The sequence below is a fragment of the Acinonyx jubatus genome, chromosome A1, assembly GCF_027475565.1.
Source record: "Acinonyx jubatus isolate Ajub_Pintada_27869175 chromosome A1, VMU_Ajub_asm_v1.0, whole genome shotgun sequence".
Classification (NCBI taxonomy): domain Eukaryota; kingdom Metazoa; phylum Chordata; class Mammalia; order Carnivora; family Felidae; genus Acinonyx; species Acinonyx jubatus.
In genome coordinates, this window is record NC_069380.1 from 96714354 (window position 1) to 96733771 (window position 19418).

At 43.8% G+C, this 19418-nt stretch overlaps 1 protein-coding gene across 8 annotated transcripts in view; it reads left to right on the top strand.

Moving 5' to 3' along the window:
• The window catches only part of TNFAIP8 (TNF alpha induced protein 8), a 130727-nt gene that overhangs the window by 95156 nt on the left and 16153 nt on the right, over positions 1-19418 (top strand). Inside the window, exon 1 of one of the 8 annotated variants that reach the window (XM_053220083.1) lies at positions 7817-7909. The exons of 6 other annotated variants lie outside the window; for them this stretch is intronic. Coding sequence is in view for 1 of the 2 variants with exons in the window: in XM_015076702.3 (XP_014932188.1) it covers position 8588 (1 nt within the window). In the remaining variant the exon portion in view is untranslated. One more of the 8 variants, XM_015076702.3, reaches the window with a different exon arrangement.

Here is a 19418-nt window from a genome sequence, read left to right on the forward strand (position 1 = left end):
AAAAATATGATATGAGGTGCTACAGGTTTACATTGATGGCGATTAGGGAAAGATATGGAATAACTCTGCAGGGAGATGGCGTGAATACTTTATTCACAGAATCATTGTCACTTCTGCCAGGAAATAAAGGGTGTGTTTGTGTGTGAGTGAGTGTGTGTCCATATCCTGGGCACTTCTTACAAGGCTGGGTATTAGCTGTAATCTAGAACCCTCTGTTTAGCTGTCACCCCCGGGATGTCTTTGAAAGGAGTTACCCTGTGTAAAGTATTATTTTTTCTCTCTCCTCACTAGTCCTTTCCCCTCTCCTTAGCTTTTTTTTTTTTCTTCTGATAGAGTTGAGTATCTCATTTAGTGTGGCATCACCACAGGCTCTTCACAATGTCTACATTGCCTTCCGATAGTTGGTGCCTGACTTCCTATCATGGGAGATGCTTGTAAGTCATTATTCTGAGCTCCAGTGAGAGACTTATACTTTCTTTGGGTTAAATCTGAAAAAAATATCAAGTCGATTCAGAAGTCCTTAGAGGCCAACATATTTGTGTATGTGAGTGAATGTGGAAGCAAATGACTGGGGATATTGTTAAGCCATCATAGCTTAGAACGCACTTGACTCTGTGCCAGGAGGGCTGAGATTCCATCCTCAGTCTATGGCCACCTCCTAAAGAATTGACTGAATTTTGCCTGCTTACAAATGAATAGGTGATTGTACTTGAGTATTAAACAGAAAGAAATAATCCAGGCCTGGCTTTATTAAAAGCTGAATGAATTTAAGATATACAGGCATGATGTGAATAAGAAAGCAAGAGAAATGAAGGACGAAACCCACTTTGCGAAAAAGGGGAAGGTCATAGAAAGGAAGACACCAACAGTTTCCAGTGGACGGCAGCTTCCTGAGGAGATAGGCTGACGGCCACATTTTTTGCGTTTAGGGGCATCCTGTTGAGTAAATTACTTAATTGTGAAATAGGAAAAAATGAAGGGCGGCTCTGATCTCTGAGGACCTTTCTACTGGTAAACGTCATGGGATGCATAATTCCTTCGTCTAGGTTCTTGTAGCCTTGGTACCAGAAAGTAAGAAAGCCATTTTTTTATAGTTTTCTTTTTAATGTTTATTTATTTTGAGAGAGAGAGAGATTGGGAGAGGGGCACCAAGAGGGGGAGAGGATCCCAAGCAGGCTCGGCACTGTCAGCACAGAGCCCAACACGGTGCTCGATCCCATGAACCGTGAGATCAAATAACCGGAGTCAAAATCAAGAGTCAGACGTTTAACCGACTGAGCCACCCAGGTGCCCTGTGAGGAAGCCATTGTTAAGGAGGGGTTGCTATGTGGGGACTTGGGAAAAAGTGACCCTGGAGCTGTGAGTGAGCTCAGCTCCTCCTCTGGGGCCCCTAATAGGTTTTACCCTGCCCTCACCCATTTCTCTTCTGCCTCCTCACCAGGCCTGCTATTTCACAGAGAAAACAGTAGCCATTAGACCATCCCTGAACTTCCTGCCCCCAGAGTGACAGACTCACCTTCACCCATTCCCTCCCTTCAGGTGTCCGTGGAGTAGGTGTCCTTCCCACAGCAGATGGCCACGCCGTCCACCTTGGGCTCCTCACCGCACCTGATGTCTTTCCTGGTTCTTTTCCATCAGCTTCCTAATTCAGAGTGTTTGCACCTGCTGGGCCTCCTGCCAGCTCTATCCTTCTCCCTACCTGACGTTCTTTTCACTTCCTTGGAGGGATTTGTTCTGAGCTTCCAGCCTGAATTAGGATCTGCCTTCTCTTAGAGCACCTGTTCTTGGCCTTACCGTTACTGTTTAGCATCTCTTCTCCAGATCACAAGCTCTGGAGGGCAAGACCACATCTGTTTTTTTCCCCAGTGTAAGTGGTATGAGGCGATCATTTCCTATTTATACAGTCAGTGACTGAGCTCCATTCTTCAAGGTATCTTCAACACTTTGTCCAATTTTAGGCATTTATCTCTCCTTTATTTTTGTTTTAATTTTTTTTAGTGTTTATTTATTTTTGAGAGAGAGTGTGAGCGGTGGAGGGGCAGAGAGAGAGAGAGAGAGAGAGAGAGAGAGAATCAGAAGCTAGCTCCAGGCTCTGAGCTGTCAGCACAGAGCCCAACATGGGGCTTGAAATCACAGACTATGAGATCATGACCTGAGCCGAAGTCAGACACTTAACCAACTGAGCCACCCAGGCGCCCCCTCCTTTATTTTTTAATTTTTATTAGAAAAAAAATTTTTAATGGGGGTGCCTGGGTGGCTCAGACGGTTAGGTGTCCGACTTTGGCTCAGGTCATGATCTCGTAGTCTGTGGGTTCAAGCCCTGCGTCGGGCTCTGTGCTGACAGCTCAGAGCCCGGAGCCTGCTTGAGATTCTGTGTCTCCCTCTCTCTATCTGTCCCTCCCCTGCTTGTGCTCTGTCTCTGTCTCTGTCTCTCTCTCTCTCAAAAGTAAATTTTTTTACTGTTTAATTTAATTTTTTTTTTTGAGAGAGAGAGAGACCTGAGCCAAAGTCAAGAGTGGAACATGTAACCGACTGAGCCACCCAGGCGCCCCTGAAGACACAGTTTTGAAACTGAAATGTACTGAGGTCTTCTGTGTGCCAGACACAGTGCCAAGCAACTGATTATGTATATTATCTCATTTAATACTTGTATAATAATCCCTTGTGTTGACTCCGCATAACAGTAAAGCAATCTGAAGTCCAGAGAGGTTACAAACTGTGCCTAACATCACAAAGCTAGAAAAAGTGGAATCTGGGTGTGCATGGACGCTGACTATCCGCAGAACCCATGCTTTTAACCCTGACCTGATACTCCTGGGAATGTCCCAAAGCTACCCTCCCCCATCCTCAAGCTTGGCATTCAGGGGGATGCTCCCTGTGGTCTGTGTTCATTTGCACCCTGGCTCCGGAAGCGAGGGGTGGAGAGGCCAGGTGTTGGAGAAGGAAGAGGAGACCCAGGCTCTTTCCTGCCTCTCAGGGACACGGGTAGGGAGTCTTGAGTGCATTCTTCTCCCCTGGTGAGGGGATCTAGGAGCCCAGCAGGGCTGGTAGGGGGTACCTGGAGCCCACTGCAGTGGAGGGTCGGGGGAGACCCAAGCACCTTTGGGACAAGGTTTTTTGAGTCGCCAACTTGAAAAGGGAGTGTGGACTCCCCTGGTCACTGAGATGAAATAGGCTTCAGTTATGTGTATATTAGGTTATCACAATTTGGTGACCTTATAGTATCCACTGGGCTTCAAGTTTCTTCAAAATCTGCAAGATGGGTGTACACAGTGAGTGATCCTCAAGTCTGTTGTGATCCACTCAGTTAACTTGTCATGTCTCCTGGTGATGAGTTAACTTGTTGGCAATATGCACAGACATTTACACTCTCGATGGTAGCCCTCCTCGGTTGAAATGTCATTTTAACAGGTAACTGACCTGTTCCTCAGTGACCGTATGGTAGTTTCTCAGGACTTCAGGTTACCTATGCCGAATCTGTCTCACCATGGTCTGCCCTCTCTGGGGTCCTCACTTCCCTGGTGGGTTTTCATGAAGCCTATTTTTTTGTTTTTTAAACCTTTATTATTATTATCATTTAAGTTTATATATTTTGAGAGAGAAAGAGAAAGAGTGTGTGAGCAGGGGAGTGGCAGAGAGAGAGAGAGAGAGAGAGAGAGAGAGAGAGAATGAATCCCAAGCAGGCCCTGTGCTGTCAGCACAGAGCCCAATGCAGGGCTCAATCTCATGAACTGTGAGATTCTGACCTGAGCCCAAACAAAGAGTCGGGAGCTTAGCCGACTGAGCTACCCAGGCGCCCCTCAGGCAGCCTGTTGTGATCAATCAACTTGGCAGTCGGATGACTGAAGTCAGCCAAATGACAGGACAGAGGTATGTCTGAGGACTGACTCCTCATAGAGACTTCACACTAGAAAGAACGGGACCAACACCTGGCAGAGTATTTATCATAGGAGAGAACAGCTCACTTTTTCCATGGTGGTAACTTGTTCATCTCTTCTGTCACCAGAAAGCCACATTGGGTAGGGTCCTCGCTGCCTAGGGACCTCATGAGGTGCGACAGCTTCTATAACAGCATTCTTTGCTAAACATTACTGTACCAGTTTTCTCCCCTCTTCCCTCCCTGTGCTGGCCCTTCTCTGCAGATGGAAAGAAAAAGAAAGACTGAAGAAATGCATGGCCCTGGGTGCGGCTGACCTTGATGTCATGTATAATGTAAGAGGTCCAGCATAGGGTCTAAAATACCAGACTTTGATGTGATCATGTTTCCTTTTATGTAGTCATTAGCCTTGGAGTACAGAGTGCTCACAGGGACTAAAAGTGGAACATTGGTTTAGAGGTCCTTGCCAAACCATCTTCTGTACGGTGGACATCACTGATGACCCGACATTGTTCCACACCCCCGGCTTCTGGGTGTCTGGGCCTTTTTCTTCCTCACTTCTGAAATTTTCATCAGACTGAATATGTATCACGCTTTTCTGGTCCCCGAACTATGGCGCCAGTGAGCAGTCAGGATAATGTAGATGATTAGGTTCCCTGTTCCTGGCTGTGGGTAATCCGGCAAACAGCCCCAAAAGTGGGCAAGTGCCAGAGCATGCAGTAGGGCCAGAGAAATCTCCAGACCCAGTGATTTCACTTCAGAGTAACGCAGAGTCGCTTGATCTGCCACAAACCATTTATTTGTCAACATTTCTGTCTGTACGAGAAGGATGCTGACAACTTGGAAAAGAATGAGTTGAGCTTGGTCGTATACCTCTCTTCATTTAGTGGGTTGTGCCTAAAATGATAGTGTAAGCTGCATTAAAAAAAAATCAACTCACTGGGGCGCCTGTGTGGCTCAGTCATTTAGGTGTCTGACTCTTGATTTTGGCTCAGGTCATGATCTCACGTTTCGTGGGATCGAGCTCTGTGTCAGGCTCTAGGCTGACCTCACGAAGCCTGCTTGGGATTTTCTCTCTCCCTCCCTCTCTCTGCCCTTCCCACTCACTCTCACTCTCTCTCTCAAAATAAATAAACTTGAAAAAAATCAACTCATTATGTCTGTCTGTAATATTTCAGGAAGATCTGCGGTAAGGAGACTTTGTAATTAAAATGATTCTCCTCCAGACACAAGTAAAATCACCACGATTTAGAGTTAAAAAGCAACAGCACACGTTCTTTTATCTTACCTCTTATTTTAGAGATGCAGAACTGAGGCTCAGAGAGGTAACGTCCAGGCCCTATCAAGCACCGCACCCCCCTTCCCCCTCATGCCTGTTTGGCCAACAAGAAGTTTTGCAAACATAGGTTTTTTGCATCCTGCATTTGTTCATGAGCTCTCCTTGAGGCAGGACGGACCTCATCTGTTTGTATGGCTGCCGTTCACCAGCTTTGGGGGGAATTTACAAAACCTAAAGGGAGTGGTTGAACACCTGAAGAGTTCCTATTTCACCTTCTCCTAAGTGGATAACCAGTGAGGAAGATGAAGAGGCACTGTGAAGTAAAATTGAGCTCTGCACATAGGTCTTGTTCACTCCCTGGTGTGGAAAGTGGGAGAGTCCAAGTGAGAGGCGATTACACAGTGAGCCAATTTGTTTTCATTCCTTTGAGAAGAGCATCATTCAGGGAAATTCACCATTGAGGGTGCCAGTTGGGCAGGGGCGCTCTTGTGGGGAGAACGTGTGCACCTGTGTGGGTGGGAAGCGTTCAGACACCGGACGGGTGGCTGCAGTAACAGATGGGCGCCCCACAGTCTCGTTTTCCCCAGGGCCCCGCAGGTCTGGTGCATTCTGGGAGTCAGCCCGCAGCTCCCGCGGCCGCTGACCAAGGAACCTGAAAGAACAATTACTTCAATCTGGTTCTAAGAGTTTAAGAAGCTTGAAGAAGAGTTGTGCTGCAGTGCGTCCTGAGTGACTAACTGCTGAGTGGGCACTGAATGTCTCAGAGGTGCTTCTCTGGGGATCTGCAAGCCTGGGCAAAGCCTGTGTTGCTATTAAGTGGTACCTTGTGGTATTTATGTTTATTTTTTTTATTTTTTTTTAACGTTTATTTATTTTTAAGAGACAGAGAACGAGCAGAAGAGGAACAGAGAGAGAGAGAGAGAGGGAGCCACAGAATCCGAAGCAGGCTCCAGGCTCTGAGCTGTCAGAACAGGGCCTGATGAGAGAGATGGGGGTTTGGCGTTTGTGTGTGTAGTACCATCTGTGTGCATACTTGGGAATACGCTCTCCGGGTTTGTGGTGACAAGATTTAATTTTGTAAATAACTGGGAGCAGACTTTCTCCCAAGGAAATGGTGAAATGCCCTAAGTGACCACGACAGCTTTAGGCTCCCGAAGCCTTAAGACCTTTTTGCCTGGGGTCCCTGCGTGGCTCAGTCGTTTAAACGTCCGACTCTTGATTTCCATAGAGCCTAACATGGGGCTCGAACTCACGAACCGTGAGATCATGACCTGAGCTGAAATCAAGAGTCGAACGCTTAACTGACTGAGCCACCCAGGCGCCCCGAGAAGCCGGTTTTAGAGGCCAGGAGAATGAGACAGTGGTCAGCCACGTCTGAGGAGAGGCTTTGCTGCCTTCTCTTTGGGGGCTCAGCAAATGCTGAGAGCCTAAGATCTCATCTGCTAAGGGATTAGACCACATCGTGAACATTCAGTCAGTACTGCGTGGGAACGAGGGAAGGTGTGCAGGCTGTGGGGTGACTGTCCCAGCTGTGAGCAAGCGCCCGTCTCCTGAGGAAGGGCTACTCCCATCATCTCCATTGGTGCACACCTTCAAATCTTAGTTGCCCCCTGATTCCTTTCTTGATCTGCATCCCGCTCATCTCAGCCCTGTCTCTCTCTGTGGCGTTGGCACGGTCAGCCCTGGGTGCCTGAGGCTAACAAGTGAATCCTGGCAGGAAATTTAATCCAGCTCTTCACATCAGGAAGAAGCTTTGGCCAACCTGAGAATTAGAGAATGTTTCTAGCTTCCCTTTCGCCTTCACATCCTCTCCCCTCCCCCCAACCCCATGCCTTTTCTTCCTGAGGGCCTGTCTTGGAAATCTACCGATGTATCTGCCAGGGACACCCTAGATTTGACAGGCTTCCGTATTATACGTATAACGTAGGATTTGGGCCACACTGAGTAGTTGAGCCATCCTGAGAAATTTTATGTTTCTCCTCTTGGTCACAGCAGTGGGAATATGCTGGTCCCTTGTGAGAGCCGATGAGGGGATGCGTGTGTCAGTGATAAGACAGCTTCACTCAGCAGGTGCTGGGTGGATAAGGAGGTTTATAATGACACCCAATGACAGAATGCGTCCGAGGCCTGCCTACGATATTCAACCTGATGAAGGCCTCAGTGCACGTTCTGTAGAGAGCACGGAAGGGTGGGCTTGTCCCAAGGAACTTCTTTTCTTCTGTGAAGTTACTCGATAAAAGTGAGATACTACTGCACTGACTGTTCTCTTTATTGTAAAGCGCTTATAACACCGTTTTCTCCTTTCGAGGTTTAAAATTAAAATGAAGTCAGTTACGAAAGAGCTAGCATGGCAATGGACCCCTCCCCAGGATCCCGAGTCTAAATGTCTGACTCCAGTCCTCCTGAGAAAGGAGATGATAGTCAAAGAGGTCTCTTGGGAGAGTTTTCAAGGAGTTAGCCTTGAGGGGCAAGTCACATATACTGAGCGGGAACAGAACCCTTCTAGAAAACCAGAATAGCAAGGAACTTTGAGGGTGTGGCCACTGGACAGATTTCAAAATTTCAAGGGAACAATGAGGAAGAAATCGTGAGTGGGAGCCTTGTGGAGAGGGAGGGGGCGGGGATCCAGCCCTGATGTGGAGGTTCCAAGGGCAGGGGTAGGCATGTGGAGAGACAGGAAGGGAGGAGTAAGGAAATAACTCTGGAACGAGAAGGGAAAAAAACAAAAACAAAACTTGGGCAAAACGAGAGAGGTGAGCAGCGGTGTAACTGAGATAATGGGATAAGACGTTTTGACAGTTTGGTCTGTTGGGGTGTGAGTTAACAGTAGGCTGGAGGGTGAGCTGGTCTCCCAAGTAGGAGGCCCACTTGGAGGCAGTGGAACAGTGGCCTGTGGAGGACACAGGAGCTCTGTGGCTCTTCCCGGTGGGTGGGATGAATGCCAGGCCCATAAACAAGGACGTGACACTGAGGAATGCTGCTGCCTTTCCAACTGCTGAATCGGGGCCAGTCAGAAGCCAGGGCTGTGTTGTCTTGGCTTGGATTTCTAGCGACGCTCATGCTGGGTTATAAAAATGATTTCCTCAAAGAGCTTGCAAATGGCAGACGATGAGTTAGAAAAAGGCAGGAAAGCCAGCCTGTGGGAGTCGTTTCAGAGCCCTCTGCCGGGTCGTGCCATTCCCTTTTCTGGAAGGCCTTCGGGTGAATGGCGGTTGGAGGAGTAGAGCTCCGTCACCCCCTCCCAGTAAAGCTGTCCCTCCCTTCTGGGGGGTCCACGAACTAGCAAGTCTGACGGTAAGCAGGCTCACTGAAGAATTTCAGGCTGAGGGGTTTTTATGGGTAGAACTGGTTTAAATTATTTGGCTCGCTCAACCATAGCTGACTTGATGATCTGACTGATAACCCCAGACGCACGGGAGCAACTGCATAGGAGTGAGTATTTGATGATCCTGCTGTGGCCCTCCATCCCAGCATGTTTTGCGGTTGCCCCCTCTGTGCCTGGGGTGCGGGCGTGCGGGGGGGAGGCGGTGCCGCGCCTCAGGTTTCTCTGTGGTGGCACTTGGGCTGGCTTGTTGTGACACGCGTAAGGGTTAATCAAGTAAAATTATAATTGCCGTGGGGAGAGCCAGCCTCGCTGAAGCCTGACAGCCCTCAGGGTGGCCCGGGATAAGGTCCTTCTTCCCATCCTTAATCGTTTTCCTCTGTTTCCCAAACATGCGTTCTTACTGTCACACGGTGGTGGTAGACCAGTGGATAAAAGTTTACCTTTCTGCTCTATATTTTAGTCCTCTGCATTCATGTTTTTGTAAAATTCTCAGGCGGCCCTTCCTTTACCCTAGAATTAGACCATATTAAGAGAAAGGAAGATTTCGTTGCTGCTGCTTAGTTCCCTGAGATAGTCTGCAGTCTTTGGACACTTTTGTAGATGAAGATGTGGGCTGTCACTTGCACTATTAATCTTTTTTTAATTTTTTTAATGTTTACTTTTGAGAGAGAGAGACTGGGGAAGGGGCGGAGAGAAAGGGAGACGCAGAATCCGAAGCAGGTTCCAGGCTCTGAGCTGTCAGCACAGAGCCCGACGCAGGGCTCGAACTCAGTGTGGTGAGATCATGACATGAGCTGAAGTCTGACGCCTAACCGACTGAGCCACCCAGGCACCCCACTTGCACTATTAATCTAAAGGGTGGGAGTGAGAGAGCTGTTATATTTGGTAGGGATGCTACAATAGTCCAGAAACTACCAGCAAATAGTCTCTTAGAATAATATTGTCTGTTGTTCTTTCATTTTTTTTTCTCCATGGCACCATCTATCCCTCTTCTGTGAAATAGTCAAACCTGTTTTCTTTGTATATCTTTTAAAGCTTCAGTTAGCCAGATTTTTTTCCCCTAATGTTCGATGCTGTTTTTTATTCCATGAATAACTCAATTCACTAAATGTAGGCAGCTACTAAACTTGGCAGATTGTTGCCATCTTCGTGCCCCTGGACAGGAAGTGTTCTGTATAGATATGACTAACCAGTTTCCAGGCTTAAAAATAAAGTGGGGGATTTCTGGACAGAATAGGTCTTTGTCAGTCATTTCAACATGCCCACTAAGTATGAAGCTCCAAGCCAGCCACTTAGCTCTCTCATTTTTTCCGTGCTCTCACTTCACCTGACATTTTCTGTTATACAGATTGAAACTGATTTTATGGTGTTCATTCATTTTTAATGAACTAAGAGGGTATTTGAATTGTCATGAGAATCTGCGAGAGTCCTTATTCTCTCCTTGCTGCCTCTTTTATCTTGAGCTCCTTTTAAATCATCACCCTCCCGAAGTACGTAATGGGGAAATGTCGTTGGCACCTGGGCAGCTCTACATACTATGTCTCTTACGTTCTTGAATCTAAGGCCCGATGGAAAGAGCCCTTTTTCCCCAAAGTTACTTCCAGTGAATGTCGTGATTCTTAAATTTCTTTTGTCATGAAGCCCCTTAACTGCTTTGGAAGAATTATACCATTTTTTAAAATGTTTATTTATTTTTGAGGGGGGGTGGGACACAGAATCCGAAGCAGGCTTCAGGCTCTGAGCTGTCAGCATAGAGCCCACTTGGGGCTCGAACCCATGAACTGCAAGATCACAGCCTGAGCCAAAGTCAGAGGCTTAATGAACTGAGCGACCCAGGCACCCCAGAACTCTACCATTTTGACAGATACCAGAAGGCTTTTCAGTGTCTTGTCGCCTACAGCTCTTATTTCAGGACTTCACAGATAACTTCAGATCTTATTTTAAATAATGTAATTTTTCCCTCCCTTAATGGAAATACTGTTTCTCTTCTTTCTTTCTTGCCCTAAGCATCTTTCTTTGGTCTTAATTCTTAACACCATAGTATTTCATAGAAATGCTAAATTAGATACAACATGTATTAGATGAGACTGTCTCTAACAACAACAACAAAAAGTGTTTCTCTCTCCGAATCATGAACTTTGAGCAAGGGTTAGTCTTCAATGTGAAGACTGCAATTTGTTTTTCAAATAAGAACATAGGCCAGGGAATGATGATTTAAAATACAAAATGCATGTAAATGCTTTTCGATTCTTTGGGACAATGAGGCCTCATTTGCCAAGTTTAGAAATAAGTCATAAATCCATAAAGAACAAGGTTATGGTTACTATTCTTGGGTTGAAAGTGGCTGTGACTCAAGTTCTTATTCTCCCATGCCTCCTCCTTGTTGTCTCCTGCTCTGTTATGAAGACTAAGGCAGGACAGGGGAACCTGGGTGGCTTAGTCGGTTGAGCATCTGACTTTGGCTCAGGTCATGATCTCACAATTCACAAGTTTGAGCCCTGCGTCGGGCTCTGTGCTGACAGTTCAGAGCCTGGAGTCTGCTTCCGATTCTGTGTCTTCCTCTCTCTCTCTGCCCTCCCCGGCTTGCGCTCTGTCTCTGTCTCTGTCTCTGTCTCTCTCATTCAAAGATAAGTAAACATTTAAAAAAAAAATATGACTGGGGCACCTGGGTGGCTCAGTTGGTTGAGCGTCCGACTTTGGCTCAGGTCATGATCTCACAGTTCATGAGTTCCAGCCCCGCGTCAGGCTCTGTGCTGACAGCTTGGAGCCTGGAGCCTACTTCGGATTCTGTGTCTCCCTCTCTCTCTCTCTCTGCACCTCCCCAGCTCATGCTTGCACTCTGTCTCTGTCAAAAATAAATAAACTTTAAATAAATAAATAAATAAATTAATTAAAAATGACTAATGTAAGACAGAGTAAGCAACCCCTGCTATGATTGGGTTAGAGCTTGATAAAAAAAATTTAGTCTTTTGAAAATACAGGACTCCTGTATTTGTGCTTCAGATACCCTGTATCTGTTCTAGTAGGATGCTTTCAAAAGAAAAAGGGAAGTGTTTCTACAAGCTGAATTTTCACTGAATAAAATGTTTCCTTAATCGAAACTGTTCATTTCCTCTGTCTTTGTAGTAATCAAGACTCTTGTAGTGGAAAGAATCTTCTAGTTTTTATGATGATGGGAATGTTGTAGGCAAACAGAAAATGTTTGATGACTAATGGAGTGTGAGAGTAGACATATGGTCCGGGGGTAGAATATTTTGCAGAATTAAAATCTCTGCTGTTCTCGTGAGATTTACGGATCATCCAAACATTGATGATGATCCATCATTTGTGCTTGCTGTCTCATTTTTAGGTATGGGGAGGTGTTGTACTTCATAGGTAGTTATGCCACGCATGGTTCCAGCAGCCAAATAAAACCAAGATGGACTGACTTTCAGAATGAACTGTGAATATGGGGGGCGTTTAAGAAGTCCTGGTAGAACCTTCTTTTTGCTGGTTCCCTTTGAAGCCATATAGGTGATGTTCAGTTTCCTAGCTGCTGTTTTGAACCACAATGGCCAGGCCTTAGCTCAGCATAGACCCACAAGAGAGCTTTAACCAGACCAGGTCTGTTCAGGCCTCTATGGAGGCCATAACAGGGTAACTTCTTACTCTGTTGAAAAATGATGGTAACTGGAGAGTTGTCTTTCGGATTGGGGCCAGATGGGCTTTATTATCAAAACACTTCCAGCACATCTTGTGGGGCAATGGAAAAAGGAGTGGTTTGGGTAGCCCTGGGTGTTTGAAATGCCTGCCTTTTTTTTTTTTTTTTTTCCACTGCTTTTTTTGTTTGGCCACAGAAACATCTTTTTGTTTCACTTCATCAGAATTGTGTACCTCTGGGGTTCTTCCTGGGTTCCAGGCCTGGGACATGGATCAGCCCAGAGAAGCTTATTACTCTTAAGTCTACTTTAACATAAATAATTACTTTATTGGAATAAGTACTTTAAAATAGGTACTTGGTTGGGTGACAGGGAAAGAGGATAAATTCAGATGTGAAATTCTTTATGCTGAGTAAAGCAGGCCTTTAAATCTGATTTAATGCTTTTAACAATTAAAGCTCCAGCTTTCATTTGTTAGTTTATACCTGGGGGATGAGAAATGGGCTTTATCAGGCTTTGACAGCAGATTAAAGACCTCAACCCTTTTTAAACCATCAACATACATGCTCTGAAGTTCTATCAGATTATGAGTGATAAAGGCAAGCTACTGGTCAAAATGATCTGAAATGTGCTTGAAAAAAATCTTGCCTCTAAGACCAGAAGGGACCAAAGCAGTGGTCTTTCTAGGATTTGACCACCATTTTACAATGAGGCCAGAGACCAAGAAATAGCTGTTACTGAGACCTCTTCTGACCCAACACCAGCCTCCAGGCCTCTCCTCAGTACCCCTAATGATTTAAAAAAATATCTTAAAATATTTCAGATTCTTTACCCTCCATCAAAATGCAATGAGCCATAAGTCAGCTCAAGAAAAGATGGCCCAACCCTGACTCCTCAATACTTTGTTAGATGCCATTAAAACCTTAGAGAGCTGGGATGTTATTAAGGCCTCCATTTGGAACCTGGAATCTTAATCCAAGAATTCTATAGCTTTTTTTTTTTTTTTTTTTTTTTTTGCCCATATCTAAGATTGCTCTGTTTTGTGATAATACCAATTTAATGCAAGAAAAATACTCATAGATGCTAGACATGTGTATTCAAGATTTAAATTCCTTTCGATGTCAGCTAGAATCTCTACACATTCATTTAAACATGGTTTCTATATTTTGGTGTGGGCAGCATGTCAAATAGTTTTATTTTACTCTGTAGGACGTAATGAAAAACATTTTTTTATTTTGATTCATCAGCAGGGAAAATACAGCAGAATTCATTTTGGGTATTTGCTGTAGAATGTGCCCTGCCTTGGAATGTGGGTGGAGTTCTGGCACTTGTGTATTCATATGTGTTGAGGGAATAAAGGTATAGAGAAACACGTGTTCACTGCGTATATAAAGACCAGCTGTACAGCTGATAGTTTAAAAATACTGTATGAGACGACGTTTATGTCCAACAATAGCATCTGTTTCCTTCATTCCAAGGTCAACAAATGGCATTAAAGAGAGATTCTGAAAATGTAAGAGAGAAAGCTCTTTTTTTTTTTTTTTTTTTTTTTTTTTGCCAAATCCATTAACTCTACTCACCAACCTTTTCGAAGCAGGAGTGTAAACTTAATGGCATAAATGGAAAATCAACAGGAGATAAGTTCAAGGGGGAAACTGGTTAGGGTAAGTTTTTAGATTTAGAAACTTACACCAATCATACACTTGGGACTTGATTCATCTTTTTCCTATTATCTGTTGTCTGTTTACAATATACATTGTCTCCCATCTTGGAGATAAATCCATTATTATTTTTCTAAAATATCTTCTGCCTTGGGGCTCCTGGGTGGCTCAGTTGGTTAAGCGTCTGACTTCGGCTCAGGTCATGATCTCAAGGTCCATGAGTTCGAGCTACATCTGGCTCTGTGTCTACAGCTCGGAGGGTGCCTACCTCCCCACCCAGCAGCCCAGAGCCTGCTTCAGATTCTGTGTCTTCCTCTCTCTCTCCACCCCTCCCCTGCTTGTGTTCTGTCTCTCTCTTTCTCTCTCTCTCTCAAAAATAAACATTAAAAAATAATAATAAAATAAAATATCTTCTGCCTTTTGCAGCAGTGAAAATATTAAAAATTATGTGAATAAGAAAATTTCAACGAAGTGTGTTGTCTTTCTCCTTAGACACAATATTTTAATTGCAGGTTCTGTTACATACTGAAGAACTTACTATAAAATAACTACTTGATATGATCAGTAATATTTCCCAAAGATCTGACCATAAGCCTTGCTAATCAGTTAAGTCAGTAAAATTATAGTCATGGCTTTATAAACTGAGTTTTAGTGGGTCTCATAAGGCCTCCAATTTTTAGAAAATCACTCTAGATACCAGAGAAGTACAAATTGACCATCAAAAGTTGTCTTTCATATTTTTTTTAAAGGTTTGGTTAGTTCACTCTGCTTTTATTTGCTTATGGGGATCTTTGTCCTATGTCCGTTAGCCAAGTTAACCCTGGTAGTGTGAACTGATTGGTCCCAGGCATGCATAACATCTAGAGTCATCATCATACAAGGTGCTCAGCCCCTTTGCCCACTCCAGAAACAAAGCCTCACCACCTACCTCCCCACCCTCAGCCTGCTAGGCACACTTCCTAACCTTTAAAACAAAAACTGACCTAAATACAATAGCTCTTACTTTTTAGCACACCAAGAATGACTTCCCCATAGTAGTTGTATTCAGTGTTTGTAATACCCCCAAATTTAAGACAGAACTAGGACATATTTCAGTTCATTTAGGAAACTGGTTTCCAGTTTTTAAAATCACCTCAAAACTCTCCCCACCAGGGAGTCAAAACCGCCACACGCCAGGAATCTGACCAGAAATCAGTTAACGCCGGTAGCCTTCACCAGAGAAGGACATGCCATGTGGAAGATCCATCCTGTATGCTTGAGCGGTTTTCAGACTCCAGGAGCTGTTGGACCTACACATATGGAAGTACATGTGGGAGGACTGGCACATCCGGACTAGAGAGGTTGAAGAAGGGCTGTCTATGGCTGAATGGTTGGGCACAGCTCTTGAGATATGGATCACGTTGGCAGGAGGCTTTGGAAAGGAGAGGCATGGCTTTGTTTTCCAAAGCACGGAACGTGTTCCATGCTTTGGAAAGCACTGGTGGTGCTCCAGTGACTGATTTGAGGAGGCTGCAGGCATAGGGTTAAGTCACCTTCAATCACATTACAAGATTAGTCCATTTCAGTTCTCTTCGAATACTTTGCATCATCCACAGGGAATGCCTGTATTTGAGGCTCTCTGACTTTTGCCACCTTACTCATGCTGATTCACCTCCTTTTGTATCATGCAGGTAGACATGAGGCTCATGGTCTTCCACAGGCAATGATATCTGGTTAGAAATGAAGAGTATTTTTTTTCTCATCTAATTAATTTTTATAATTAATTTAACAATTAAAAATTTTTAAATTATTTTTATCATGATGATATGTGTAAGGGAGGAGTACCGGTTATCATTCACATGGTATATATGATTCCCTTTTTAAAAATATTATTTTGTGGGGCGGTGGGGGCGTCTGGGTGGCTCAGTTGGTTTTGACTCTGAAAGGCCCTGATTTCGCAGTTTGTGAGTTTGAGCCTTGCATTGGGTCATGATCTTGCGGTTTGTGAGTTTGAGCCTTGCGTTGGGCTCTGTGCTGACAGCTCAGAGTCTGGAGCCGGCTTCAGATTCTGTGTCTCTCTCTCTCTCTGCTACTCCCCTGCTCACACTCTGTCTCTCTCTCTTCCTCTTAAAAATAAACATTAAGAAAAAATTTTTAATAATTTTAATAATATATTTTAAATATATTTAAATATTTAAATAAATATATTAAAATATATATTTTAAATATATTTAAAATTTTTAATAATATATTAAGTAGTCACAAGGAAATAAAATACAGTAATAAGTAGAAAACAAAAACAAGTTGTAATGGTGGTCCTCGAGGGACACGGGTCTGATGTTACTAATGTAAATATAGGATGGCTTTCCAGGTGAAAAGAGAGACTTCAGCAAAAATCTGGGGTGGGAAATACAGGCATTTTGAGGAAAAGGGGAATAAAGAAGTTTCTGGAAGCCCATAGATCCCTTGGAGCTTCAGAACTAGGTAGTCAAGCCTGCTTATCCTTGATTGCCAGCTCAGGGAACACAGAACTGTGAGCATTTGGGAATCTGCCAGAATCACACCCTAGGCTGTCCTAAAAGTGATTCAGAGTGGCTTGAGTGCCTGATCATGTAAAGCAGGGGTGGCTAACTCATTTGCCTCGGGTCACTTCCTGGCCAGGTGATGAACTGTAGGGCCCGTTTCCCCCGCAACGTTGAGCACCCCCCCCTCCCCGCAATGTTGTTGGAAGTTCAGATTTTCCTTGAGAAGCTGGAAACATGAATTTCTTATGTCCGTGCTCCCAACTTTTACGTGTTTTTCACTAATTGCAAAAAGGATTAAAACATTATGAGGTCCTATTTCGGGACTGATGACAATGTCCTGGAAGGAGACACTGGTGATGGTTTGCACAACATTGTGAATATAAGGAAAATCACTCTGTACAGTTTTACAATGGTGACAATGGTGAATTATATGTGTTATGAATTTTATCTCCGTTTTAAAAAGAAAGACGCATTGTGGAGACCCAACCAAAACATGTTACTAGCCCGACGTGTGTAATCTCTTCTTTAAATGAAGGAATTACTCCATGGGTGCTTGGGTGGCTCCATGAGTTAAGTGTCCGACTCGAGATTTCCACTCAGGTCATGATGCCAGGATTGTAGGGTCGAGCCCTGCATGGAGCTCCACACTGCGTGGGTAGCCTACTTAAGATTCTCTCTCTGCCTCTGCCCCTCTCCCCCGCTCGTGTGCACGCTCTCTCTCTCTCAAAAATAATAGATAAAGGAAGAAAGGAAGAAAGGAAGGAAGGGAGGGAGGGAGGAGTTACTCTTTGCTACATTTGATAATTCCAGAATCACAAAGCACCTTTCCACAGAGGAGCCAGTGGCCAGGAGCTAAGGGGATCACCTTGAAACCCTTTGACCTCCAGGCCTCAGTGTTTCCACCTGTAGTCTCCACAGTTTCTTGCAATTCTAGAAACAGGACAGGTGATAGGCATGGTGAGAAGAGAAACAGCGACCTTAATTCTGGAGCGCCGAACTGTAGGGATGAAACGGCAAAGCTTCGAAAAGGTGGGGGCTGCCAGAGTATTTTAGAGAAGTGATTTATTTTGTTGCTAGTTGGCAACTAGTCGTAAAATTGGTAAGTTAGGTTGTTTGCCAAAGTTTATTTTACCCAAATATCTGCCATTAGGGAAGTAATCCATCTCCAGGACAGCAAGTTCATGTATTTAGAGAAACATTTTTCAGTTCTTACAAAAGAATGACTGTATTGGTCTTTTTAGTTATTTTCTTTAACTGAAAAATGAGTTTAATATAGCAAGTATGTGTCATCAACATCAAAGGTTTATAATTATCTTGACATCACTATTTTGTCTCTGTGGTTTTCGGACAGCTTTATTATTTTTAATTCTAAATATAATTTTAAATTAGCTGATTTCAGGAAGGGTAAAATAGAAAGTTTGAAGGCTTTACAGTAGGTCCTAACTTAATTTTCAACTCTTTCTTTCTTAATAAGCTACCAAAGACAAGTAGAATTCATGCTTTTCAAAATTTCCAGTTTCTTTTACATTTATTCTAAAAAAGGGGGGGGGCTTTTTTCATTTTAAAAAGCAACCTCTACCCTAAAAACAGAATTATCTTACTATCTATGCAGAGTGTGGGTTATTTAGTAATTTGAAGTTCCAAATATTATCAAAAGATGATTATTTCAGATGCCTATCTTTGGTTATAAACTGACTCATTTAGAATAAACTTTTTCCAAGGGTTTACTTCACAATACTTGTTCTTAGGTAAGAGTATTTGAGATATAATTCCTAAGTAATAGTAACTGAATTCATTTATCGTCTCTTTTTTTGCTTGTCTTCACAGAAAAGCAGTATTTCTTCCCCACTCCACCTGTATCTTTTTTCCCACCACCCCTCTTCAATAAGACCTGGGAATTTTTAAAGCCAGCAGATACATTGTAAAGAATAGTTGACTATTTATTACATGAAGAAATAAATAATCCCAAGGGTTTTACTTTCAGGGAAAATGGAAGCAAATAAACATGATATGAAAGAGTTTGCATTAAGAGTTAGAGACAGCATAGAACATTTTTAAATAATTTTTAAAAATGTTTATTTATTTATTTTGAGTGAGAAAGAGAGATAGAAAGTGAGCAGGGGAGGGGCAGAGAAAGAGGAGAGAGAGAGAATCCCAAGCAGGCTCCGCACTGTCGATAAACTCGCAAACCGTGAGATCATGACCTGAGCAGAAGTCAAGAGTCAGACACTTAATCGACTGAGCCACCCAGGCGCCCCCAGTATAGAACATTTCTGACTGGGTTAATCAATAAAGGCTTCACAGAAGAGGTGATATTTGGGATGAACTGTAGGGGAATGGACAGGATTTCCCCCCAAGATGGCTCCCCCTTGCTTCCTTCATGTCTATGCTTGGTATCATCCTTTCAGAAAGGCCTTCCCCAAGTACCCTGTATAAAATAAGTGTAGCTCCTCGAGTTCCCACTCCCCTCCTATTTTGCTCCAAAGCATGTGGACACACACACACACACACACACACCCCTGAGTTTTTTTTCTAGCCCCTGTCACTACTGGACATTTTTATGCACATGTTATTGTGTGTCTTAAGTCTCCCTGTACTAGAATCTGTGCTTCTTGAGAGCAGGCACTTTCCCTGGCACACCGTAGGTGCTCCATAAAATGTGTTGAATGAATGAATGGATAAATGAGTGGAAAGACTTTTCTGTTAAAAGTCTGTTTTCTGTGTAGAGCTCCAAACTGGTATGGAAAATCCAAGTTCACCTTTCTCCCAGGACATCTTTAAATCTGGCAAATTCACCACCTCTCTGTGACCCAGTTAATAAATTCTACAGAAATAAGGACGGGGGTGGGGATTTGGGGGTACAGTTGTAGCTTCCTGGAGCTTGTGACAAAACCACAAGTGTTATGAAAACAAGGCATTATTATTCTTAACCTTTCCACCATTTCCCCCAACAAGCCCTCCTTAGACATTCATTGGGTATCCATAATTTATATTTAAATACTTTCTAAAATCTGTAGGACTCACACATATCCTTCATTGTCTGACACTCAGGTACACCGATGGGCAGAGTTTCTAATTCCTAAAGAGCCAATAAGAGTTCTGTAGATTGGCTCTGGAATATAGTCATATTTATT